The following is a 27,308-nucleotide window of genomic DNA, read 5'->3' as shown; positions in this document are numbered from 1 at the left end:
CATGTTCTCCCTGTGCTTGCGTGGGTTCTCTCCGGGTTCTCCGGCTTCCTCCCATCATCCAAAAACATGCACCTCAGGTTAGGTTACCTGGCGCCGCGCTAGTGGCAGCCTGCTGCAGCAGCTCCCCCCTGAGAGCCCCCCCTGAGAGCCCCCCTGCTGTAGTGAAGACATTTCCCCTCGGGGATTAATAAAGTGTATAAAATTAAAAAAATAATAAATAAAAAAATTCCGCCAGCAGGTGGCAGCAGATTAAACAGGAGCTCCTTTACGGCAGTTCAGCCGTTAGGAACCGCTGCCTCTCATTCCCTGCAGGTTTAGTTCAAAACCACTCAGACACTTGTATTACATGTTAGACACGTTTTGTTCACCTCCACCTGCTCGACGAGGTCAAATCAAAGCAACACAGAGGTCAAAAGGAACATTTATTAAACTCCAGAGAGACACAGTGAAGTTAACAAAACGTCGTGCCTTTGTCTCTGAGAACAAACGGACGCAATGAAACGGTCCAAATATAAAGAAGGAAAGAGACGAGGTGGAAACCTGCAGCTGGATGACGACAAATAAACCTTCAAACACTGAAAACCTCGAGTTCGGGGTCGGATTCAGTCCGAAACAACCAATGACCTTAAAAAGAACAAAACAACAACATCAAGTCCTTCCTGTCCGTCTACTTCTTCTTCTTCTTGCTCTTCTTCCCTCCTTCTCCCTGCTGGGAGCTCGGGTCGCCTCCTCCGCTCTTCTGGGTCCGAGTCTTTAGTTTAGGGATCATCTCTGCCACGTAGACCATCACGTCTTTACCTGAAACACCGAGACGACACGTCTTTACCTGAAACACCGAGACGACACGTCTTTACCTGAAACACCGAGACGACACGTCTTTACCTGAAACACCGAGACGACACGTCTTTACCTGAAACACCGAGACGCCTTCGGCCGAAGGAACGAATCCGTCGGCCGAAGGAACGAATCCGTCGGCCGAAGGAACGAATCCGTCGGCCGAAGGAACGAATCCGTCGGCCGAAGGAACGAATCCGTCGGCCGAAGGAACGAATCCGTCGGCCGAAGGAACGAATCCGTCGGCCGAAGGAACGCACCGTTGACTCAACCCTGAACATCGGTCGTCCCGGTCAGTGTCCGGTGTTTGCCCGTCCACCGACCCCGACCTCCTCCTTGTACTGTGTGGGACTCACGAGAGGCGAACTTGTCCTGGTACAAGCTGCCGTCCTCCTGCTTCATCTGAACCCGGACCCGACCTCTGAACTGGACGTCCCGGTTCCACTCCCTGGGGTGCATTTTGTTCTAGAAAACAGGGGATGGTGTGTTTGTGTGCCGATGCTTCGGTGTGACGTTCCAGATATTTCTGTCCTCAGGTTTTACCTCCACGTAGACGTTCATCCCGGCGGCCGTCAGGACGTCTCGGATCTCAGCGCAGGACGGGTTCTCCACCGCCTGAACCGAAGGGCTGTCGTGGTTAATTAACCGGTAATCAGCTGTAAAACTGTGACGGTAACGTGGTTAAAACTTCACCTTCTCCGCGGGGATCCTGCGACCTTCAGCCAGCGTCTTCTTGCTGTTGATGTAGACCGGATAGACGCAGACGAACCTGGAACACAGGACAGGCTGAAGGACTGGACCGATGACCTCAGGTTCATCAACTCAATTCATAATCTGCACATTTCTTCTGAAACCCTCTTCACCGAGTTTCTACTGTTTCTCTGCTCTTTCTCACTGAGGATCTTAAATGTGAACGTTTTCCTGTGATCAGCCTGACTGAGCACAGATGTTGTCTCGTGTTCTTTGAGTTAAATACAGAAGATGAAGAAACGTGTTTCAGGAACTGGCAGATCCACGTCACGCTAACGAGCCACAGACCCACAGGCCGAACTTCATGGAGAAACTCCGCCATTTTAAGCTTCTCCACGTTTCTGGGAAACTATTCGTGAAACCAGATTTTACATTTAACTCTTTAGAAACTGGGATGTTTTAGTGTTGTGGCGGTAAAAAGGTGTTATTAAGCTGGACATTTAACTCTGGTAACATGACGGTTAGCTTCTCCCACAATATAGTTTTCTACCACCGTTAATGGCGGTACGACAGTCAACCGTGGACCCAAAAAACTGGTTTTATGTTGGATTTAAACCTAAAACCAGAAATAAATGTATGCCGAATTAAAGCATGGTTCTTTGGGGTCGACGCTTACGGTCCAATATCAACTAAAATGCAAATCGCGTTGAAAGACACAGCTTATCCTCAAAATCAAAAATGCTCTACGGGAGTTGGCGTGAACGGGAGGCTAGCACTGTTAGCTTTAGCGTGGCTAGGCTAAGTGCTAGCTGCTAGCTCACCTCTCCTTATCGGCGGGGTTCTGCGTCAGATGAGCCATCGGACCGACCGGTACCGGACACGGTGTCTGGTTACTGCCCGACCGGTACCGGACACGGTGTCTGGTTACTGCCGTTAAATCTGTGTTTCACGTTAATATTCCGCTCACAGTGTAAAACACGCCGCCATGTGGCCGCTGAACGGAAACATCCACCGGAAGTCTGATTCAATACACAGGCTACACCGGGGGGGGGGGGGGGACACCGAGGGGGGGTACCGGGGGGGGATACCCGGGGGGGGACACCGAGGAGGGGGGGATACCCGGGGGGGACACCGGAGGAGGGGGGACACCGAGGGGGGGACACCGGAGGAGGGGGGGACACCGAGGGGGGGACACCGAGGAGGGGGGATACCCGGGGGGGAGACTTTTTAATTTGTATCCATAAAGTGTAAAATGATGAATGATAATAATGTTTGAAGTTTTTGACACAGAACACTTCTAATAATGTTTAAATAGATGACGTAACTCAGTGACGACACAATCAGCTGTTCAGTGAATGTTTAAGCTTTCAGCGTTGATCTCTGGCCACAGGAACGTATCTGCCAATAACTCAAACAATAAAGATATCATAAAGAAATAAAGATCCTCCGTCAAAAGAAGCACGACGGAATAAAAACATCTGAATTGTGACACCAAGTTTCTCTGAGAATGTTTCAAACAATAAATCAGAATCAGTTTTATTGGACAGATGTTGACTTACAAGGAATTTGACCGGAGCTTCTCTCAATGTGCAAAAACAAGAACAGACCGACATCAATAGAGTATAAAACATCAATACAGTATAAAACATCAATAGAGTATAAAACATCAATAGAGTATAAAACATAAATAGAGTATAAAACATCAATAGAGTATAAAACATCAATAGAGTATAAAACATCAATAGAGTATAAAACATCAATAGAGTATAAAACATCAATAGAGTATAAAACAGAGTATAAAACATCAATAGAGTATAAAACATCAATAGAGTATAAAACAGAGTATAAAACATCAATACAGTATAAAACAGAGTATAAAACATCAATAGAGTATAAAACATAAATAGAGTATAAAACATCAATAGAGTATAAAACAGAGTATAAAACATCAATAGAGTATAAAACATCAATAGAGTATAAAACATAAATAGAGTATAAAACAGAGTATAAAACATCAATAGAGTATAAAACATCAATAGAGTATAAAACAGAGTATAAAACATCAATACAGTATAAAACAGAGTATAAAACATCAATAGAGTATAAAACATAAATAGAGTATAAAACATCAATAGAGTATAAAACAGAGTATAAAACATCAATAGAGTATAAAACATCAATAGAGTATAAAACAGAGTATAAAACATCAATACAGTATAAAACAGAGTATAAAACATCAATAGAGTATAAAACATAAATAGAGTATAAAACATCAATAGAGTATAAAACAGAGTATAAAACTTCAATAGAGTATAAAACATCAATAGAGTATAAAACATAAATAGAGTATAAAACAGAGTATAAAACATCAATAGAGTATAAAACATCAATAGAGTATAAAACATCAATAGAGTATAAAACAGAGTATAAAACATCAATAGAGTATAAAACATCAATAGAGTATAAAACATCAATAGAGTATAAAACATAAATAGAGTATAAAACATCAATAGAGTATAAAACAGAGTATAAAACATCAATAGAGTATAAAACATCAATAGAGTATAAAACAGAGTATAAAACATCAATACAGTATAAAACAGAGTATAAAACATCAATAGAGTATAAAACATAAATAGAGTATAAAACATCAATAGAGTATAAAACAGAGTATAAAACATCAATAGAGTATAAAACATCAATAGAGTATAAAACAGAGTATAAAACATCAATACAGTATAAAACAGAGTATAAAACATCAATAGAGTATAAAACATAAATAGAGTATAAAACATCAATAGAGTATAAAACAGAGTATAAAACATCAATAGAGTATAAAACATCAATAGAGTATAAAACATCAATAGAGTATAAAACAGAGTATAAAACATCAATAGAGTATAAAACATCAATAGAGTATAAAACATAAATAGAGTATAAAACATCAATAGAGTATAAAACATCAATAGAGTATAAAACAGAGTATAAAACATCAATAGAGTATAAAACATCAATAGAGTATAAAACATAAATAGAGTATAAAACAGAGTATAAAACATCAATAGAGTATAAAACATCAATAGAGTATAAAACAGAGTATAAAACATCAATAGAGTATAAAACATCAATAGAGTATAAAACAGAGTATAAAACATCAATAGAGTATAAAACAGAGTATAAAACATAAAGAGTATAAAACATTAATAGAGTATAAAACATAAAGAGTATAAAACATAAATAGATAAGAAATATATATTTACACCTAAACAAACAGATTAAAAATTTCAATCAATCAGTTCAATTTTTAACATTTTAAACACGTGTTGTTCAAAAACATCTCGACGTGGAAAGTCCTGCTGTTCAAATACAGTTGAATAAAATATAAATAATAGAATCGGTTCTCAGATCTTTGGATGGTTTTTGAAGCGTGAAGACGTAAAAACTTGTTTCAACAAAAGGTTTAAACAACAAACTTTGATTTTTTTTATTTTTCTTGTTAAACGACATCAGACATCGCGAGCTCATTATCGGTAACTGCTGCTTTGTAGTTCATCGTCTGTCCACGCGGAGGCGCTGGTGCGCTGAGCCTGCGCGGTGCTGAAATGCCCGGATGTTATTGTGGCTAGCTCCTTTAGCAAATCGGCTAGCCGCTGCGACGCCGCTGCCTTCTGCCGCATCGGGGACTTTCGACCCTTTTCACTCCCCCGGCCCAAAAAAACTGTTTTTTAACGTCGGTAATTTAACATCGGTAATTTATCATGATTGAAGTTGACTGCAGGGTTCGTTAGTTTTCGGTGTTATCGTTGATTTTCTAACCGGTTTGGCGGGACTAGATCGGGAACAATACGGAGAGCTGACAGACGGTTAACACAGCTAGCTTAGCGAGCTACCGCGGCTGTCATGGAGGACAAATCCTTCACGAAAGAATTGGACCAGTGGATCGAACAGCTCAACGAGTGTAAGCAGCTATCGGAGAACCAGGTCCGGACGCTCTGCGAGAAGGTAAGTGGCTCTCCGCTACACCGGGTTTAGTCGAGCTCCGTCGGCCTCGCTTTCAACGCGGCTCCGGCTAATTCCTGGAACGATCGATCGACTCGGCGGCTGTTTGTCGCCGTTTTCGAGCCGTCATCCTGCGGCTTCGCTGCTTCACAGCACCGGAGCACCGAGATACAACCCGGAGCTCGTGCTTTCATCGTGTTTATTGCCTGACTCGGTGAAACCGTGTGACGGGGGACCGGTTGTCCGACAGCCATCGTCTCAGGACGGACAGGCCGAGAATCCGCCTCTCACGTCCCGACCAGCCGTTAGACGGAGCCCGGCGGCTCTCCGGTTATTAGGGGTCTGCGGTCTGCACACCGACCGGGGTCTGAATCTGGGCTTTTATATGGTTGTTTCCGTGTTGAACCGCGCCCTGTCCTCATCGATCACACCTCTTCTTCACCGGCCCGTCGGCGGGCCTCCGCGTTCAGACGTCACTCAGCTTGGTTGCACCATAAAAAGAAAAAAGAAGTCATCCGGCTGCTGTTTTGCAACATCGACGGTTAATGTGAGAAAAGCTGGTTATACCAAGAGGCTGGAGGTCCTCAGAACAAACGGACGGTTCATGAGATGATCGAGTTCATGTAGTTAAAGACTGATTTAATGAGATGTGATGAGGTCCAGAAGCAGCTCTGATCGGACTTCATGTTTAGAGAAACAAGCCTGAAAATAAAAAAACATTCTTATAGAAGTTATTCCATAAAGTCTCTAAAACGATGATAAAAGTCAGCGGAGTCCAGTGATCTCTTAAAAAGACTGAATTCATACGTAAACTTTTAAAATGTCTTCTGTCAGACAGCAAAATATGATCAGCTTTTATTGTTGATGATTTTTGATCCCCACGAGGCTTCTGATGGTGCTCAGGCCTGTAACTACCAATTATTTAGTTCATTTATTTTAATTCATCTTTTAGTCCATGAAATGTAAAAGTGCTCTACAAATAAATAAAGTTTAATAAATAAAATGTTCGTCTCAGGACCAGAGTCTTCAGTCTCCAAACTGCTGAGTATTAAAATCTTTTAATATCTGAGACTATAATCTGTTCACGTTTCACTGTTGTTGGTCAAATCAGGATAATTAATGAGCAGAACGGTTCTCCACCATCTAATGAATAAGGAGGTGCAGCTCAGACGGAGGTTTCCACTGGATTAAATCCTGTTGGACTTTTCTCCACCGGCTGACAGATGCGAGCTGGAAACCATATTCACAAAGTTTCACACCTTCGGTCGATTGAACGGCTGCTTAAAGAATCATTGAAATAATCCAGCTGCACATTAAAAGCTAATAAAACATGACTGAAGTATCTCATTTTTCATTTATCCAGCTAAATGAACTGTTTTTAATGAGTTTAATCCGTTTTCAGTGTGAAATCTGAGATTAAAACCACCAGAAGCAGTGAGTCTCTGATACAGACGCATTGCTTTCATATTTCTATCATGTGTTTTTGTTATTTATTAATCCTCCAGTATTTATTCAGTCAGCGACTGTAAAACGTATCACATGTAATAAAACAATAGAAAAAAGACTTCCTGGAGCCAGATGTGATGATGTCACGTCGTCGCATGTTTTAGTTCATCCAAAAACTGCAGTTAAATTTAGTTTTCAGGGAAGCAGCAAAGTCAGAGCTGAGAAGAATAGTTTGAAAGAATTTTTTTTAAACAACAAAATATGAATATAGTTGATCATGTTTCTGTTCATCGACTGTTTCAGCTCCACAATCAGCTGATCGATCAGTAAGAATGAGCTCATCAATATCACCTGACTTTAAGATGTTATCATCAGTCAACACTACGGTGTCCTGTGAGGACACACACACACACACACACACAAACATACACACACTCGCAATCACACACACAAACACACACACAGACAAACATACACACACAAACACACACACTTACACAGACAGAGACAAACACAGACAAACATATACACACACACAGACATACACACAAACACTCACACACACAGACAAATATACACACACACACAGAGACAAACATACACGCACACACAACCTCACGCTAACCTGACAACTGATGTGTGTGTTTGTCGTTTCCAGGCCAAGGAGATCCTGACCAAGGAGTCCAACGTCCAGGAGGTGAGATTTCCCATCATGCATTAGTGATATTTGTTGTGCTACTCGGCCATCACAACTCTAAAATTAGACACTTCAACTAGTTTGTGTTCACGCTGCTGGTCCTCTGACATCATGTTGATCAGGTGACCTCAGGTCAACACCAGCAGTAGCAACATTGTTGATCATCCCTCCTTCCTCTGTGGCTCCTCCTCCGTCCTCTGAGGCTCCTCCTCCGTCCTCTGAAGCTCCTCCTCCGTCTTCTGTGGCTCCTCCTCCGTCCTCTGAGGCTCCTCCGTCTGTCCTCTGTTGCTCCTCTATCCTCTGAGGCTCCTCCTCCGTCTTCTGTGGCTCCTCCTCCGTCTTCTGTGGCTCCTCCATCTGTCCTCTGTGGCTCCTCCTCCATACTCTGTGGCTCCTCCTCTGTCCTCTGTGGCTCCTCCTCCATACTCTGTGGCTCCTCCGTCTGACGGCGTCTTCACATTTTATTCCTCTGAATATTAAAGAAAGAAAAACTGACAAGTTCAAATGCAGCCTGAGAACCTTTCACCTGCTTCAGACTCAGTGTTGATGTTTGGCTCCGCCCCCTCAGGTGCGATGCCCGGTGACAGTGTGCGGCGACGTCCACGGTCAGTTCCACGACCTGATGGAGCTGTTTAAGATCGGAGGGAAGTCTCCCGACACCAACTACCTGTTCATGGGAGACTACGTGGACCGAGGCTACTACTCCGTGGAGACGGTCACACTGCTCGTCACACTAAAGGTGAGTGGGAGAGAGTGAGTGAGTGAGTGAGCGAGAGAGAGAGTGGGTGAGTGAGTGAGAGAGAGAGAGAGAGTGGGTGGGTGAGTGAGAGAGAGAGAGTGGGTGGGTGAGAGAGAGAGGGTGAGTGAGCGAGAGAGAGAGAGGGTGAGTGAGTGAGAGAATGAGAGAGAGTGGGTGAGTGAGAGAATGAGAGAGAGAGAGTGGGTGAGTGAGAGAATGAGAGAGAGTGGGTGAGTGAGAGAATGAGAGAGAGAGAGTGGGTGAGTGAGAGAATGAGAGAGAGTGGGTGAGTGAGAGAATGAGAGAGAGAGAGTGGGTGAGTGAGAGAATGAGAGAGAGAGAGTGGGTGGGTGAGAGAGAGTGGGTGAGAGAGAGAGGGTGAGTGAGTGGGTGAGAGAGAGCTGGAGACGCTCTTAACTAACAGGATAAAAGACAAAGAACAACATCCAATCTGAACATTTTTAATACTTTATTTCTATTGAAAGAATATGAAACAGAAATGCAGCAGATCGATCGTCTGTTCAGTTTAATTCAGATCTCCAGTAAACAACACAATCCAGAATTAAAGATCCTTCATCCTTCAGGAAGTATTGTTCCATACGGCTGGAGAGTGATGACATCACAGATTGTTTCTAAAAGAGTTCGTAGCTTCAGGTCTGTAAAATGGTTCTGATCCAGAAGTGTCTTCAGCTGCAATACCAGCGAGTGCCACTAGAGGTCGGCTCCAAAAAGCCTCCGGCTCCATAGACTCCCATTCAACTTCTCTCATCAAATCCAAAGTGAATAAAATGTGTCCATCAGTTATCTCGGTGTTGTTAGCTAAAGTCACTCCTTCTTCTTAGTTTTCTGGAGGTTTGGTGTCGGGTGTCCATCAGTCCTCTAACATTTGTTTGTTTGTTGTGGCGTCCAGGTCCGTTTTCAGGAGCGAATCACCATCCTGCGAGGGAACCACGAGTCGCGGCAGATCACGCAGGTCTACGGCTTCTACGACGAGTGCCTGAGGAAGTACGGCAACGCCAACGTCTGGAAGTACTTCACAGACCTGTTCGACTACCTGCCGCTCACCGCGCTGGTTGACGGACAGGTAGGCTCCGCCCCTCAAACATGATTCACACATGATGTCTGGTTCCTCTCCACCTGAGCTGGGTCTTTTCTGCTCATGTCAGCAAATAATTCATAATAGCAAATAATGTTCATGTTCAGTCAAAATCTCCAGTTCCTCCAGTGACCGCTAGAGGCTCCAGCAGAGACCAGAAATGTTAAAACTTTACAGCAGAAATAAACAACAACACAAATAAGCACATCTACAGGAACAAATAAATATGTTTACATTTTGGTTTGTTTTGGACTCTGGAGCTAATTTCCTAGTTTTTAAAGAACTCAGTTTCAACTGTATTACGGCTCAATGTTGTGCAGAATTAAGGGCGGGGCTCCTTTGAGTGACAGGTGGAGCCCTGCCTCAGCAGAGGAGGAGGTGGAGCAGGAGGTGGTAGAGGTGGAGGAGGAGGTAGAGGAGGAGCAGGTGAAGGAGGTGTAGCTCTGCTCTGAATGTCCTGATGGACAGATGTTTCCTGTTTGTTTCAGATCTTCTGTCTCCACGGAGGTTTGTCTCCCTCCATAGACACTCTGGACCACATACGAGCTCTGGACCGTCTGCAAGAAGTCCCACATGAGGTACACACACACACACACACACACACACACACACACACACACACACAGACACACACACACACACATACAGACAGACACCGTCTGCAGCTCTCACTTTGAGCTTTAAACTTTGATTTTTCTCTGGTTGTTTTGAATAAAGCTTCTTTGAAGCTTTAAATGAAACATGGTTCATGACCCTCCGTCTGTCTGTCTATCTGTGTGTGTGTGTGTGTGTGTGTGTGTGTGTGTGTGTGTGTGTGTGTGTGTGTGTGTGTGTGTGTGTGTCCTCTGTGTCTCAGGGTCCGATGTGTGACCTGCTGTGGTCGGACCCCGATGATCGTGGTGGGTGGGGCATCTCTCCCCGAGGTGCCGGCTACACCTTTGGACAGGACATCTCTGAAACCTTCAACCACGCCAACGGCCTCACCCTGGTGTCCCGCGCCCATCAGCTGGTCATGGAGGTACAACACAGCAACCGCTTCACCTGGTTTCAGATGTGGTCTTAAACTCAGCTTTTAGACTACCTTCAGATGCACTTTGGGCCCGTTTTAAACTGGGTCTGACTTGGTCATGGACTTAGTTTCAGACTGGTTATAAACTGGTTCCAGATTAGTTTTAAACTGGTTTCACACTGTGTTTTGGACCAGTCTTAAACTGGTTCCAGACTTGGTAAACAGTGTGAACGTGTGACTCTCATCTAAACTGCTGATTGTGTAGATCTTCCTTTTACAGTCTGGAGCTTTGTTACTGCAACATCCAGATTTGAAGCATCGTCTGTATATATATATACATATATATATATATATATAATAGATAATATATATAATAGATAATATAACATATATATTATATAATATAATAGATAATATATATAATATAAAATATAATAGATTATATATATAATATAATATATATCAGTATAACAACTTAATATCTTTCACCTTTGAGTGACAGGACCATGAAACAGACTTTGAATGAGATCTTGTTTTTAGAGGTGAGCAGCGCGTCAGACGTGAACATGAACACGTTACACTGTAAAAACCAACTGGTCACATCAACTCATAACTCTCGCATGTCCGATGCATCCGGAATAACACCCCTCCTGGCGTCTCCATGGTAACGCAGTGTAACAGAGCTGAAGCAGAGTCTGATCCCGAGGAGAGGACGTACACTTATTGAGCTCTGATTGATTATTGACTTTAGAACTCTGGTGTTATTGTGCAGATGAATCCATTCAATGTTTTCAGGGCGACGTTCTGCTGATTTTAAACTAAACGGTGAGTTTAACGGGCAGTTTGTGACGAATAGATTTGTATTGTTTCCTCGAGCTCTGCTCCAGATAGTTTCAGTTCAAATAGGAGGATTTATTCTTCAGGGCTGCACAGGAAGTTTGATTTTATTTGATAGTAAAGAATATCCCAAACATTTGGTGTGGTTGTCTTTGGCGACACCTGTGGTGAACACCTGTAACTGCAGCGGTTTGGACTCCATGCCTCTGTGGTCCCGGAGTGTAACTGGACCGGTCCGTGTCCCTTTGTCCCCCTGCAGGGCTACAACTGGGGCCACGACAAGAACGTGGTGACCATCTTCAGTGCTCCCAACTACTGCTACCGCTGTGGAAACCAGGCGGCCATCATGGAACTGGACGACACCCTCAAATACTCTTTGTAAGTCCACGTTGCTCTCTACTGTTGTTTACTGATGATGTCACATGATCTGCAGCCATGTGTGTCACCACATCCGGTTTCCATGACGTCATCACTAACATGTCTTTTCCTCCCCCTCCCTCTCCCCCTCTGCAGCCTTCAGTTTGACCCCGCCCCCCGCCGCGGCGAGCCCCATGTGACCAGACGCACCCCTGACTACTTTCTGTGAATGTCCAAAGCCATCCCTTGTCAATCATCCATCAAGCTCCACCCACTCCTCCTCCCCACCTCCGCCCCGTCATCCTGGATGGAAAGAAGATATTATTAATAATATGATGATGATGATGATGATGATGATGATACTGTACCTGGGAGAATAGAGACACCTGATTGGCTGATGAATCCAATATTTTAAGAAAAGAGAAACGTACCAAGCGGCGCCCCCTACAGTCCTGTTTTCAATATGCTGTCATTAATGCTGTGCTTCTGGGGAAAAACAACAACTATGATCTGTTTTCTTTTTCTTTGTTTATTACATGTTTGAAAACGAGATAATAAAACTACCACCGTGGACCAAATGTGCCATATTCTGATCCTTTCCAACATGTACCACGCAGCGCTTTCTTCTTCTGTTCTTCTTTTGGCTGTTTTTTTTTTCTTTGGACCAGCACTAAACCCGACCGACCCGACTCGCCTCACATCTCACGGCATCTGTGCTTTTTTCTGTTGCAAGATAATTTAAAAAAAGGAGGGGGAAAAAAAGGTAAAAAAAAGTTTGCTTCAAGTAGTGCAGCTGTGATTTTAGCTGTCAGGCTGCAGCTGTCGGTCATCAGCAAGTATATTACTGTAATTTGAATAAAGACAACAGACGTATACAATAAAATGTCCTATTGACAAACTACCGACACGAGTCTGCGTCTTCTTTACATTCATGTACAACTGTTTACAAACATCTGGACACTATGACTGCATTAAAAACACATGTGGTGGAAATCACTGCATGGGCTCAGGAACACTTTTGGAAACCGTCTGAGAACAACGTTCATTGGGTTCGTATTTAAAAACACGTAGATGTCGTATCAAACCTTAATAGTAATAATAATGAAATGTTGGTAAGAAATAACAACAGCACAATAGATTAAGAAAATGGTGCAAATAAATAATATAATATTTAAAAACATGACATTAAAAATAATATGGTGGAGATCGATATTAAAAGCAGTAAAATATTTTTTTATAAAAAGAACATTGTGTAATGACTAAGAATACTAATTCATTTTGAATATGTTTAAAAAAAAAAAACATTTGTATTTATGTATTTAACTTTAAACAGTTTTACCGGCACGTGAACGAAAATAAACAAAAGAGGGCTCGACTGCCTCGTGTGGCGACTTCTTCTCAAATATCGCGAGACTCTCCGAGAAGCGCCGTCCATGTTAGCTTCCTGGGATGTTCAACCTCCGTCCTCTCATGGAGGACCGTCGGGCTCGTCTCACGGCTCGTCTCACGGCTCATCTCACGGTGAGTCTCACGGTGAGTTTCACGGTGCTCCGCTCGGTTTCACGGTTCAGCTGCGTGTTTAACTGTTCAACTGTTAACGCGGTTTGCCGGTTCGTGAGCATGAGAAGCTAAAAACATTAGCTGCCGGTAATAAACTGTTTGGTTTTAATTCGACTTTATTTCATTGATTCTTTATGATCACAAAATAAAGAACGTGTTAAAGGTTAAAATCGTCGCTGTGTCAATACATAAATATGAAAATGTTTGTTTAGATGTAAACATGCTGTTTGCTGAAAATAAAAAACTTTATTATTCTTTACAATGTTGTCAAAAACTGTCAAAATCTGAAGTTATCATTTTATTATTAATGTTTTTGTTAAAAAATAATCTCGGAAAAACTTGAGAATCTTTTTTTAATCCAGCAGCGGATGAAATGTTTATTTATTATTAGGGCCGGAAGCCCTGTTGTTATTCAAGGAATTATGTTTGTTCGTTATTATTATTATTATTATTATTATTATTATTATTCTTACGTAAAGTGATTTTCCTTTTTGAATCTTTCTCATCTTCAAAAACTCATGAAAGTGGAAACACATTTGTCTCCCGGTGAAACATTAGTATTGTAGTGGAGTCTGGAGTGGGCGTGGCCCGACGGCTCGTGAGCGCCCCCTAGAGACACGCCCCCTAGAGACACGCCCCTAGAGACACGCCCCCTAGAGACACGCCCCCTAGAGACACGCCCCTAGAGACACGCCCCTAGAGACACGCCCCCTAGAGACACGCCCCCTAGAGACACGCCCCGGCGGCTACGTCATGCACCAGATTTGTTGGACTTGTGTTCCACATCCTGAATTTGTTTTCGTGGATCGGTGTGACCGTGTCGTGGCGGCCATTTTGAGCGTGTCGCCGTGAACCTCCAACTGACTGTAACTTTTATGAACATATTCAGATCTTCCTCAAACTTTACATCTTTGACAGCAGTCCCGCCCTGAAGACACCTGATAGTCATATTCCATCATAGTCGTAGCGCCCCCTGCTGGAGACAGGAAACGAGACAAAAATAGCAACTTTAAGCCGTGATATACGTCCCTCGCCCGCTGCACGTTGGGGAGACAGCGCACGGGAGTGTGATGGCCCATTACCACTGGTAGTTTAAATTATTATTATTATTATTATTATTATTATTATTCTGATTGCAGATGATGATGATGATGCTGTAGGTGGTGATGATGATGATGATGCTGTAGGTGGTGGTGGTGATGATGATGATGATGATGATGATGATGATGCTGTAGGTGGTGGTGGTGATGATGATGATGCTGTAGGTGGTGGTGGTGATGATGATGATGATGATGCTGTAGGTGGTGATGATGATGATGATGTAGGTGGTGATGATGATGATGATACTGTAGGTGGTGGTGGTGGTGATGATGATGATGCTGTAGGTGGTGATGATGATGATGATGATGCTGTAGGTGGTGATGGTGATGATGATGATGATGCTGTAGGTGGTGATGGTGATGATGATGATGATGCTGTAGGTGGTGATGATGCTGTAGGTGGTGGTGATGATGATGATGATGCTGTAGGTGGTGGTGATGATGATGATGATGCTGTAGGTGGTGATGATGATGATGATGCTGTAGGTGGTGATGGTGATGATGATGATGATGCTGTAGGTGGTGATGATGCTGTAGGTGGTGATGATGATGATGATGATGATGCTGTAGGTGGTGATGGTGATGATGATGCTGTAGATGACGATGATGATGATGCTGTAGGTGGTGGTGATGATGATGATGGTGATGATGAAGAGGAGGGCAGTGCCATCCATCCTCTGACCGTCCGTCCCTCCGTATGGAGGACGTAGTTCTTCACCTCCCGTCCGGATCGGCGCAGCAACTCGACTCTTTGTTGAAACGGACCGAGAAGCTTCTGGAGCCGTTCGCCTGTCGGACTCCTCCGGTGTTCAACCCCTGGTTCCTGGCCACCGGCACCGACCGCCAAAGGCCTATCAGACCTTTGCGACCCGCTCCGGTCATCTCCTCCTGGCGGGGACAAGATGTCCTCACGTGTCCTCCAGAAGACAGCGGACAGACGGAGGAGACGCCCGGCGGAGCGCCACCTGCTGGAGACGCCTCGCCGCTCAGACGGTCGTGGAGCATCTTTGGGCCGAGAGGAGTTCTGCTGCCGACGGCGCCGTCCAAACACTTCCACCGTGCGGTGTCCAAACACCAGCTCCACCCCCGGCAGAGGGCCAGGTGGGTGATCGGCGAGGACAACTGTGGAGTGGCGAAGGACATCGAGCAGGTCGGTGGGAGATTGCAGGTCCTCCTTCCTGTTGTCCTCCTCCCACTCACCACCACCCCTCCTCCTCTCTCCAGGTGTGGCGGGTTCTGACCCGGTCCGTCTTGACCTCCAGACTGCCGACGTGCAACGCCAACATCCAGCGGGAGCGGGCGGAGATCTGGGTGTTCTGTGACGTGGCGTGTTCGGAGCAGGTCGGCCGGCTCCTGAAGGACGATTTGCGGCTGACGGGTCGGATCGGCCTGGAGGTCCACCGGGTCGGAACCGTCCTCAGCATGTAGAACCGCTCCACCGGGTCAAACAGTTCACGCTCAGATTTTTATTCAGGATGACACGTATGTTTACATGCACACGTGTCCTGGTTCTGATGACCCGGGTGGAACCAGAGACGACTTTTTGTTAGTTCTAAAAACAGTTTCGGACTGCAGGAACCGAGAACCATCGCAGTTCTTTGAACGGTATCGCTGGCTCCTCCCCCAGGGCAGGGCCATTGCCAGGGTGACGGCGCAGTTTGTTGTCAAGTTTTAAATATGAAATTGAATAATCTGCTGCTCTGAAACAGGAAGTTCAACATAAACAGGAAACGCAGCGAATGTTTGTTGACGTGACACATAATGTCAACATGGAAGACATTTTCACAATAAAAGCTGCTTTTCTGATTTATGAAACTGGATTAAAATCATGTTTATTAAAAATGATCTGAACGTCAGCAGCAGATCAAAATGTACAAAAAATATCAGATATAATATCATATATAAGATATTTTTCATTCATATTTAATGACAATCTATTTCATCGATTAGCTGAGCTCCGAGGGAATCGAACTACAGACACATTTGTGTTTTTATGAATTTGATATCAGATGTTTCTGATGTGTTTTCATGTTGATGTTTCTGTTTTGAATAAAAGCGTCTTGAGTGCAAGACTTTCTGGAAAAGCAGAAGCAGCAGTCACATGACACACACATACACTCATCACACACACACACATACACTCATCACACACACACACACATACACTCATCACACACACACATACACTCATCACACACACACACTCAACACACACACACACACACTCATCACACACACACATACACTCATCACACACACACACACACTCATCACACACACACTCATCACACACACACATACACTCATCACACACACACTCATCACACACACACATACACTCATCACACATACACTCATCACACACACACTCATCACACACACACATACACTCATCACACACACACATACACTCATCACACACACACTCATCACACACACACATACACTCATCACACATACACTCATCACACACACACACACACTCATCACACACACACACACACACACTCATCACACACACACTCATCACACACACACATACACTCATCACACACACACTCATCACACACACACATACACTCATCACACATACACTCATCACACACACACTCATCACACACACATACACTCATCACACACACACTCATCACACACACACATACACTCATCACACACACACTCATCACAAACACACATACACTCATCACACATACACTCATCACACACACACACATACACTCATCACACACACACTCATCACACACACACATACACTCATCACACACACACACACACTCATCACACACACACATACACTCATCACACACACATACACTCATCACACACACACACACTCATCACACACTCATCACACACACACATACACTCATCCCACATACACTCATCACACACACACACACACACATACACTCATCACACACACACATACACTCATCACACACACACACACACACACACATACACTCATCACACACACACACACACTCATCACACACACACACACACACACACATCATCACACACACACTCATCACACACACACATACACTCATCACACACACACACTCATCACACACACACATACACTCATCACACACACACATACACTCATCACACACACACTCATCACACACACATACACTCATCACACACACACACACACACACACACACACACATCACACACACACACACTCATCACACACACACTCATCACACACACACATACACTCATCACACACACACTCATCACAAACACACATACACTCATCACACATACACTCATCACACACACACACACACTCATCACACACACACATACACTCATCACACACACACTCATCACACACACACATACACTCATCACATACACTCATCACACACACACTCATCACACACACACATACACTCATCACACACACACACTCATCACACACACACACACTCATCACACACACATACACTCATCACACACACATACATTCATCACACACTCATCACACACACACACACTCATCACACACACATACACACATCACATACACTCATCACACACACACATCACACACACATACACTCATCACACACACACATACACACACATCACACACATACACTCATCACACACACACATACACACTCATCACACACACACATACACTCATCACACACACACACACACACTCATCACACACACACACTCATCACACACACACATACACTCATCACACACACACACACACACACACTCATCACACACTCATCACACACACACATACACTCATCACACACACACACACACACACACACATCATCACACACACACACACACACTCACACATCACACACACACACACACACACACTCATCACACAGACACACTCATCACACACACACATACACTCATCACACACACACATACACACTCATCACACACACACACACATACACTCATCACACACTCATCACACACACACATACTCATCACACACACTCATCACACACACACATACACTCATCACACACACACATACACACTCATCACACACACACACACACATACACTCATCACACACACACACACATATCACACACACACACACACACACACACACACTCATCACACACACACACACTCATCACACACACACACATACACTCATCACACACACACACACACACACATCACACACACACACACACATACACACATATCACACACACACACACATACACTCATCACACACACACACACACACACACCCATCCCACACACACCCCCTCCCCCCCCCACACACGCACTCTTTTGTTGCCCTGCACACTGCATTAAAATCTAGGTTACCGGATGTGACGTCAGACCCCTGCCTCCATGCCCAGCTGTAGTCGGCTGTAATCTCTTAAATCCGTGTTTACGGCCTCTAAACGATGTGAAAGAAGACTGATAGAAAAAAGCAAATATATTTAACTGCCTCTTTTTTTTCTACCGCACAAATGACCGTTGTTTGGTTCATGGTACAGTTTATCAAGCCCCCGTGTTTTATTGTGAAAGGCAGACGGAACTGGTCACATCCCGCTTTACATCGTTATATCACGTGTTTTAGCAACAACAAATATCGTTAAAGCGAATTTTGGAAGGAAGATTAAATTGACGGTGTCTAGATAATTTAACAAACCTAAAACAACCCATGAAGGATTCATCTAATTTAAAGTTCTGACGTTTTCATGCTGAAACTATTTTCTTATTTTGACAGTCCGGACCGGAAGCGCTGTGAGTCATGCGCACTTGACGTCTTTCTCGCTGCTAGAATTCAGACGGCAGAAGCACGAGTGTGTTCATCCTGGAAATAACCGGTAAATTAACGTAATATCTCCGGTCTGGAGGACTTCCGGGCGTCGCGCGGTCTCTGCCCCGTCATGTCGCGCGCTTCCCGCCCTGCTGGAGTCTGACGGTGAAACACGTGAAACGGTGAGACAGCGGAGGGCTGCACGAGCTAGTCGGCTAAGCTAGCGCTGGCATGCATTGTCGTTTCCTGTTTCCGGCTGCTGTCTGTTTCTTTATTTCACAACATCTAGGAGACTTGGGTCAAAGGTCAACTCTCGGAGGGTTGAAGTGCGTCCAAGTTTCAGTCTTGTTGGTTGTTTTGCCGGAAACTCCCTGAAACGTCGGTTTTGCTTTCCTGTTAACTGGACCTTTAAAAATCTGCATATTTTGTACGTGATCCATTAAATCTGTAAAATTGTGTATTTTGAAAATACTTTCAAGTTGACACATTAGTTTCTTTGTTTTAATGTTTCCGGCATCATTGATTTGTCCACAAATTCCTGTTTGTTTAATGTCTGTGTTTATATCGACTGACATAAAGTTGATCAGTAGCTATTTTAATGATCAATTAATCATTTTTTATTCTATTTTTTTAACTTCCGTCCTCTGAGATGTGATTATTTTCTGTTCCTTTGTTTTAAATCCGTTTGTTTATTTTGTGAATTCAAGTTTTTTTCAGACATTTTATAAACCAGAAAATTAATGAAGAAAAGAATCAACAGATGGATAATTAATGTAACTGTTGCCTTTTGTTCAAATTAACGACGTGTTAAACGTGGTTTTCTTTCAATTTCCTAGTTTTTAATATTTCCTGTGTTTTTCTGCTCATCAATAAGTTTTCATTTATTTTTATGGCTTTTAATTAATATCATCAAACAATCTGCAGATTATTTTCTCCATTTCGGTTCATTAATTGATGATAAATCTCCAAACTGATAACAAATTCTGAATTATTTTCAGTATTAAATCAATCAAATATTTCAGAAGATGAAATCAGTCAACAAAAATAATTCCAGTTTAGTTTTCTGTTGAGGAATTTATTAATCAGATAATCATTCTTAATTAATCCAAGTTATTTTCTCCATTGATCTTTGTTGATAAGAAAATTCTCAGGATCGAAGCTGCTGATTAAAAACTCTTCGTGTGTTTTTATTCGTCATCGTCACCACTTCCTGTTGCATGAAGCACCAACAGCAAAACTTCCTCACCGTTGACCTCTGACCTCTCCTCCCAGGTGATCCGCCTCCTCCAGATGTGGCCGCCGCCCCTGCTGAGACAGGTGTTGATGAGGGGGGGGGGCGCTGTGAGAGGGCAGCTGCATCTGGGATGACAGGAAGCTAGAGGACATGGAGATGGGGCGGAGCCACCTTGCGGACACGCCCACTAGACGCTAGACTACTTCCTGTTTTCTACTTTGTGCGTGTTAGTGTGTGTGTGTGTTTGTTAGTGTGTGTGTGTTTGTGAGTGTGTGTGTGTGTGTGTTAGTGTGTGTTAGTGTGTGTGTGTGTGTGTGTGTGTGTGTGTGTGTGTGTGTGAGTGAGTGTGTGTGAGTGTTTGTTAGTGTGAGTTAGTGTGTGTGTGTGTGTGAGTGAGTGTGTGTGTGTGTGTGTGTGTGTGTGTGTGTGTGTGTGTGTGTGTGTGTGTGTGTGTGTGTGTGTGTGTGTGTGTGTGTGTGTGTGTGTGTGTGTGTGTGTGTGTGTGTGTGTGTGTGTGTGTGTTTGTGAGTGTGTGTGTGTGTGTGTGTGTGAGTGTGTGTGTGAGTGTGTGTGTGTGTGTGTGTGTGTGTGTGTGTGTGTGTGTGTGAGTGTGTGTGTGTGTGTGTGTGTGTGTGTGTGTGTGTGTGTGTGTGTGTGTGTGTGTGTGTGTGTGTGTGTGTGTGTGTGTGTGTGTGTGTGTGTGTGTGTGTGTGTGTGTGAGAGTGAGTGTGTGAGTGTGTGTGTGTGTGTGACACCATGACCTCGGAGGGTTTCCAGTATCGTTCTCTGTACGACTACCAGAAGGAGCGTGACGAGGACATCGACCTCCACGTTGGAGACGTTCTGCTGGTCAGCAGAGCGGCGCTGCTGGCATTGGGCTGCAGCGGCGGCGCCGAGGAGAGACCCGCCGAGATCGGCTGGCTGCCGGGCTTCAACGAGACCACGCAGGTACGGAACCACATGGACCGGTGACACGCTGTCCAGAATCACCAGTTATTTTCATCAGCAGCAGGTTTCGTCTGTAAAATATAAAAAAGTTCATACGACGTTTTCTTTTACTAACAAATAAAACCGTCACTATAATCTTCGTCTCAGTTTTATTTCCATTGTGTTTCAACGGGTGGATCTTCACCTGGAGCTCCGTCAGTGACATCACGGAGAATAAGCTCCGCCCACCGTTCACCTGACAAACCACCTCCGAACACGTGACGCCATAACTGTAACTCGTCCTCCCGTGTACGACAGGAAAAAGGCGACTTCCCGGGGACGTACGTGGAGTTTGTCGGCAGGAAGAGGATGTCCCCGCCCACTCCTAAACCCCGTCCACCCAGACCGCCGTCTGCGAGGACCGACTCGGAGTCAGAGTCAAGTGAGTCTGGCTGGTTTTACATCAGATATTAACTGTGTAGTACCACCGAGCACCCGCAGGGGGCTCCAACACACCCCCATTCAAACGACAGCAAGTTCTCTCCCAGTTCTGGTTCTGGTGGTTCTTCTGATCCGGGTTCTGGTTCTGGTGGTTCCATCAAGTGTCACTTTGTTCTGAAGAATCTGAATGTTTTCAGTGACTCCTCGACTTCCTCCCACAACAACACACACATGTTTGTACTTCTATCTTTGTGAGGACCTCCTGACACTGAACCAGAACCAGAACTCTCCACTGGATCTCTGACAGTCTGACCCAAAAACCAGACCCAGACACTGTCCTCACAAAGATAGATGGACAAACACAGAGTTGTGGCTGCTGGTTGATCAGATCTGTTCTGTCACCAGAGAACACAGGAAGTGCCTGTGTGTGTGTGTGTGTGCGTGTGTGTGTGTGTGTGTGCGTGTCTGTTTGGCTGTGTCTCGGTGTGTGTCAGTGTGTATGTCAATCTGCTTCCTGCTGCTTTTTACCCTTTCAAAATAAGAGCAGATTGAAACAGCAGCTCACTGCCTGTAAATACTAGAGTACCCATGATCCTCAGTGGTTGTTTCTGTGTGTTAATAACATGAACCTTCCGGTTGGATGTGTGTTCGTGAAGTGCATGCTGGGAGTTGTAGTTGACTTTCTATCATAGAACTTGTCGTTCATGTTGGTGCCAATGATTCTTTGTGTTTACTGATTGATTGTTTGTTTGTTGTTGTCCAGGCTTGGTGCTGCGGGACCTCCCGGACCAGTTCGGCCCACCGGACTCAGCCCCCCCTCTCCTCAGCCGACTGATGGAGGCCATCGAAACCAAAGGTACCGTCCTCTCCTGAATAGAACCCAAACCGTGTTGCTGTGGTTCTGACCTGTTGTGTTGGTTCTGCAGGTGTGGACGGGCCCGGTGTGTACCGCAGCCTGAGTGGAGGTGGTTCTGAGACCCGTCAGCTGAGTGACTCCGGTGAGGACCGTCGTCTCTGCTGCACTGAAAGAGTCTCTGAACTGTAACTGAGGTGCGTTTGTTTTCAGACCTGGAGCAGCTGGAGGTGGCGTCTCTGTGTGACGGGGTGGTCCGGTTCCTGCAGGATCTGCCCGGTCCAGTTCTGCCGTCCTCGCTGCAGGCCGACATGATCCACGCAGTGCAAGGTCAGCAGAAACTGGCCGCTCTTTATTTATTCTGAAGTTACTTCCTGTTGGACTTTATTCACACTTCCTGTTTATGTCTGCAGAGGTCCGAGACCCGGAGGACTGCGCACAGGTGCTGCGGGGCGTGGCCAGTTCTCCGGCGTGCCCCGCCCAGTACGGCCTGACCCTGCTCAGCGTGGTCCGACACCTGGCCCGGCTCTGTCTGCACGGACCCGGGAACCAACAGAACCCTCGGAACCTGGCGGAGAGCTTCAGTCCACTGTTGTTCAGAACCGCTGCCGGGTCAGTGGTACACAACAATACACAATAAAGCACAATAATACACATCCTAACACACAACAATACACAAATATACACAACAATACACAAATATACATAAATATACACAACAATACACAATAATATACAACAATGCACAACAATACACAATAATATATCTTAAAACATCCTAATACACAATAATACACAATAACACACAACAATACAGCTTAATACACAATAATACATCCTAATACACAACAATACACAATAATGCACAATAATACACATCCTAATACACAACAATACACAATAATACATCCTCATACACAATAATACATTGTAATACAAAATAATACGTCTTAATTCACATTAATATACACAATAATACACATCCTAATACTCAATAACACACATTAATATACAGAATAATACACATCCTAACACAATAATAAACATTAATATACAGAATAATATACATCCTAATACACAATAATACAACAATACATCTTAATACACAATAGCACACAATAATGTATCCCAGTACACAACAATACACAATAATGCACAACAATACACAACAATGCACAATAATACACATCCTAATACACATCCCAATACACAACAATACGCAATAATACATCTTAATACACAGTAATATGCCCTAATACACAACAGTACACAATAATACAGCTTAATACATTATAATACACACTATAATACACATTAATATACAGAATAATACACTTCCTAATACACAATAATACACGCTAGTACGCACATTGGACACTAATATTCACATCGGACACGCCAGTACGCACATCGTACACACAAAGTAAAAGTAGAGACAGGATCAGCTATTAACTGGTTGTAATTCTGAATGGAAATAAACAGTTTATTGAATAATAGCTAATGAATACGTGATTTTCTGTATCTACAATAACTCCGATCTTCTCTAAATGCATCAACTCCTGGCAAGTTAGTCTAAAAAGTGTCAAATCAATCGTTGAGATTTAAGTAATAACATCCAGAGTTTCCCTGAAAGTCAAACATGCTGGTTGGATGTTTCAGGATGTTCAGAGGTTTCATTGATGTGAGGCAGAGATCCTCGGCTCTATCTGAGCTCCCGCTTTTATTCTGAAAGGCAGAGATCTGAGCTCCCCCTTTTACTCTGAAAGACAGAGATCCCCAGCTCTATCTGAGGTTCCGCTTTTATTCTCAAAGACGTCACGTCCACAGGAAACATGACTAACGCTTAGAACACCTTTAATGTGTTTATTAAATAGCTTTTATTCAGAAAGTCTGTTACTTCCCGTCTGACTGCAAGTCTGTGTGCAGGTCCGAGTCCGGTCTGGATCTTCTGGTTCAGGTTCTGGAGGTTCTGATCACCAGCGAGCTGAACATGAACCAGGTGGCACCAGGTAACAGTTCTTCTTCTCTTCTCAACCAGACTGCATTTAACACGGGAGCTTTCCCTTCCTGTTGTTGTTGTTGTGTTGTCCTGTTGTTGTTGTGTTCCTGTTATCGTGTTGTTGTGTTGTCCTGTTGTTGTTGCCCTGTTGTGTTGTTGTGTTTCTGGTATTGTGTTGTTATCGTGTTGTGTTGTCCTGTTATTGTGTTTTGCTGTTGTTGTCCTGTTATTGTGTTGTGGTGTTGTTGTCCTGTTGTTGTTGTTGTCGTCCTGTTATTGCATTGTTGTTGTTGTTATCCTGTTGTTGTGTTGTCCTGTTGTTGTGTTGTTTTGTTGTTGTTGTCGTTGTTGTTGTCCTGTTATCGTGTTGTGTTGTCCTGTTATTGTGTTTTGTTGTCCTGTTGTTGTTGTCCTGTTATTGAGTTGTTGTTGTTGTGTTGTTGTTGTTCTCCTGCTGTGTTGTCCTGTTGTTGTTGTTGTATTGTTGTGTTGTCCTGTTGTTGTTGTGTTCCTGTTATCGTGTTGTGTTGTTATCGTGTTGTGTTGTCCTGTTGTTGTTGTCCTGTTATTGTATTTTGTTGTGTTGTCTTGTTGTTGTTGTCCTGTTATTGTATTTTGTTGTTGTCGTTGTTCTGTTGTTGTGTTGTCGTTGTTCGGTTGTCGTGTTGTTGTCCTGTTGTTGTTGTCGTCCTGTTATTGTGCTGTGTTGTTGTCCTGTTGTTGTTGTTGTCCTGTTATTGTGTTTTGTTGTTGTTGTCGTCCTGTTATTGCGTTGTTGTTTGTTGTGTTGTTGTCCTGTTGTTGTGTTGTTATCATGTCCTGTTGTCCTGTTATTGTGTTGTTGTTGTTGTGTTATTGTGTTGTGTTGTCCTGTTGTTGTTGTCATGTTGTCCTGTTATTGTGTTTTTGTTGTCCTGTTATTGTGTTTTTGTTGTTGTTGTGCTGTGTTGTTGTTGTCCTGTTGTTGTCGTTGTTGTCCTGTTATTGTGTTGTGTTGTCCTGTTGTTGTTGTCCTGTTATTGTTTTGTTGTTGTTGTCGTCCTGTTATTGCGTTGTTGTGTTGTTGTTCTGTTGTTGTGTTGTTATCATGTCCTGTTGTCCTGTTATTGTGTTGTCCTGTTGTTGTCATTGTCCTGTTGTGTTGTTATCGTGTTGTTGTGTTGTCCTGTTGTTGTTGTTGTCCTGTTGTATTTCTGACGGTTTCTGGATGATAAATGATGATTTTTCAGAATAAAAGGAGACTTTCAGCAGAAGGAGCATTAAAGAAGGTAAAAATAAAGATGGATGAGGAGGCTCGACGAGTCACTTGTTCATCAGTTCATCCTGTGAGTCAGGCAGAGAAACGATGACATCATCCATCCAGCGGGTGAGAGACGCAGCAGAGGAGGGAGATAGGGAAGGACGGAGGGAGGGAGGGGGGTGTTGCCTTGGTGATATCACTGCCATCGCAGGATTGGCTGGGGGCAGCGGTGATGTCACACATCTCCAAGCTGCTCTCCTGAGCTTTGAACTGAGCCCGAGGAGGAGGAGGAGGAGTCGCGTCATTTCAACTGTGTTGAAGACGCCTACAGACGAGGACCAAAGCAGAGACGGACGAGGAGACGGACACGGATCTCCTGCAGTCGTCAGGGCGTCTCAGAGACTCGGAGACGGACAGGTTCCCTCGCGGTGACGTCTTGGTTCTGTTGGACATGAGACCCGGAACAGAGTGTGATTTCTCTCCTGAGTCCTGGAGGAGGAGGTGAAGGACATGGAGCGAGGAGACGGTGGCCGGGCCGAGGCCGGGACGCTAAGGGGACGAGACAACGTCCTCTGTTACATCAACATGCAGAGTCCAGGTAGGGGCCGGGTCCCGGAGGGGACCTGGACCCGGAGGGGACAGGGACCCGGAAGGGACCGGGTCCTGGAGCAGGGGATTGTGGGTAAACGGTGGAGCTGCAGCCGGAAATGTTGAACATTTGGTTTGAACTCAGTTTCAATTTCAGTTCAGACAAAAAAAGAACATAAATGAACTATTTAGTCTTTTATTTTGAAATGTGGATTCTGCATCCTGTTAGTGAGAAAATAGAAAGTAAATCTTGGTCATTTGAGGTCATAGTGATGTTGAACTTTGACCCTTGACCACCAAATTTCCATCATGTCATCCGTTTGTGCCGAATCTAAAGAGGCATCACAGTGGCTGTGACCTTTCACCTTTCACCACCATATTAAAGTGAACCAAGTGAACGTTGGGGCCAAATGTCATTATATTTCCATACAGCGCCACATCACGACACTGAGTGACTTCAGGGTGGTTGCCACGGTAACGTCCTGACAACAGAAACTCGACAGTTCAACAAAATAAAACAATCACGTCAGCTATCTTTGTCTTCTTCTGTTGACAGTTTGTTGGGACATCAGATGTTAGCCTGGCTCTGCCCACCTGTCACTCAGCTTGCATTAGTGTTTGTACACCACTCTGAAGGATGGACCAATCAGAGACCTCTTCTTCTTCTCTCCTCCAGCTTTACCTCCCAAACCTGTAAAAGCTCCGCCTCCTCCAGCAGCCTCCAGCAGCTTCAACAACAGCATGATTCTACAGGACGCCGAGTGGTACTGGGGGGACATCTCCAGGTGATGGACACACACACAGACACGCAGACACACACACACGCAGACACACACACACACACACACACACACACAC

At 44.3% G+C, this 27,308-nt stretch overlaps 4 protein-coding genes across 7 annotated transcripts in view; 3 read left to right on the top strand and 1 right to left on the bottom strand.

The window, feature by feature from the left end:
* Positions 1-409: 409 nt before the first annotated feature.
* srp19 (signal recognition particle 19) lies at positions 410-2,530 on the bottom strand. 2 transcript variants are annotated; one of them, XM_069725578.1, is made up of 6 exons: positions 2,457-2,524; positions 2,346-2,422; positions 1,528-1,603; positions 1,378-1,449; positions 1,191-1,299; positions 410-798 (listed from the first exon to the last, which is right to left on the bottom strand). In XM_069725578.1, the coding sequence occupies exons 2-6, from the start codon at positions 2,381-2,383 to the stop codon at positions 668-670; spliced, it is 426 nt and encodes a 141-aa protein (XP_069581679.1). In that variant the 5' UTR covers positions 2,384-2,422; positions 2,457-2,524; the 3' UTR covers positions 410-667. The 2 variants fall into 2 exon arrangements, with proteins under 2 accessions (XP_069581679.1, XP_069581680.1); XM_069725579.1 differs by having other exon boundaries at positions 708-798; positions 1,095-1,299; positions 2,457-2,530.
* A 2,625-nt stretch (positions 2,531-5,155) lies between these two features.
* On the top strand, positions 5,156-12,607 carry LOC138637088 (serine/threonine-protein phosphatase 2A catalytic subunit beta isoform). The gene is made up of 8 exons (XM_069725566.1): positions 5,156-5,526; positions 7,628-7,666; positions 8,235-8,405; positions 9,316-9,489; positions 9,990-10,079; positions 10,358-10,519; positions 11,607-11,725; positions 11,861-12,607. Exons 1-8 carry the CDS (start codon positions 5,425-5,427, stop codon positions 11,931-11,933), a joined length of 930 nt encoding a protein of 309 aa, XP_069581667.1. The 5' UTR covers positions 5,156-5,424; the 3' UTR covers positions 11,934-12,607.
* A 567-nt stretch (positions 12,608-13,174) lies between these two features.
* Positions 13,175-16,434, top strand: shld3 (shieldin complex subunit 3). Of its 2 annotated transcripts, none has more exons than XM_069725570.1 (3): positions 13,175-13,249; positions 14,986-15,514; positions 15,589-16,434. In XM_069725570.1, the coding sequence occupies exons 2-3, from the start codon at positions 15,062-15,064 to the stop codon at positions 15,790-15,792; spliced, it is 657 nt and encodes a 218-aa protein (XP_069581671.1). In that variant the 5' UTR covers positions 13,175-13,249; positions 14,986-15,061; the 3' UTR covers positions 15,793-16,434. The 2 variants fall into 2 exon arrangements, with proteins under 2 accessions (XP_069581671.1, XP_069581672.1); XM_069725571.1 differs by lacking the exon at positions 13,175-13,249 and adding an exon at positions 14,881-14,901.
* Positions 16,435-20,819: 4,385 nt separating this feature from the next.
* LOC138637084 (phosphatidylinositol 3-kinase regulatory subunit alpha-like) overlaps positions 20,820-27,308 on the top strand; it is a 15,891-nt gene continuing 9,402 nt past the window's right edge. The window contains exons 1-8 of one of the 2 annotated variants that reach the window (XM_069725555.1): positions 20,820-21,350; positions 21,648-21,771; positions 22,534-22,626; positions 22,697-22,768; positions 22,837-22,953; positions 23,037-23,235; positions 24,550-24,632; positions 27,127-27,235. In XM_069725555.1, coding sequence (XP_069581656.1) covers positions 21,159-21,350; positions 21,648-21,771; positions 22,534-22,626; positions 22,697-22,768; positions 22,837-22,953; positions 23,037-23,235; positions 24,550-24,632; positions 27,127-27,235 — 989 coding nt within the window. In that variant the 5' untranslated portion in view covers positions 20,820-21,158. The remainder of the gene's footprint in view (positions 21,351-21,647; positions 21,772-22,533; positions 22,627-22,696; positions 22,769-22,836; positions 22,954-23,036; positions 23,236-24,549; positions 24,633-27,126; positions 27,236-27,308) is intronic. The other variant, XM_069725556.1, reaches the window with a different exon arrangement.

Source organism: Brachyistius frenatus, unplaced genomic scaffold (assembly GCF_029030835.1).
Source record: "Brachyistius frenatus isolate BFR_SWC_R1_liver_20210118 unplaced genomic scaffold, ASM2903083v1 Contig_429, whole genome shotgun sequence".
Lineage (NCBI taxonomy): Eukaryota > Metazoa > Chordata > Actinopteri > Embiotocidae > Brachyistius > Brachyistius frenatus.
The sequence above is the reverse complement of the archived record's forward strand: the minus strand, read 5'-3'. Positions and strand labels throughout refer to the sequence as shown.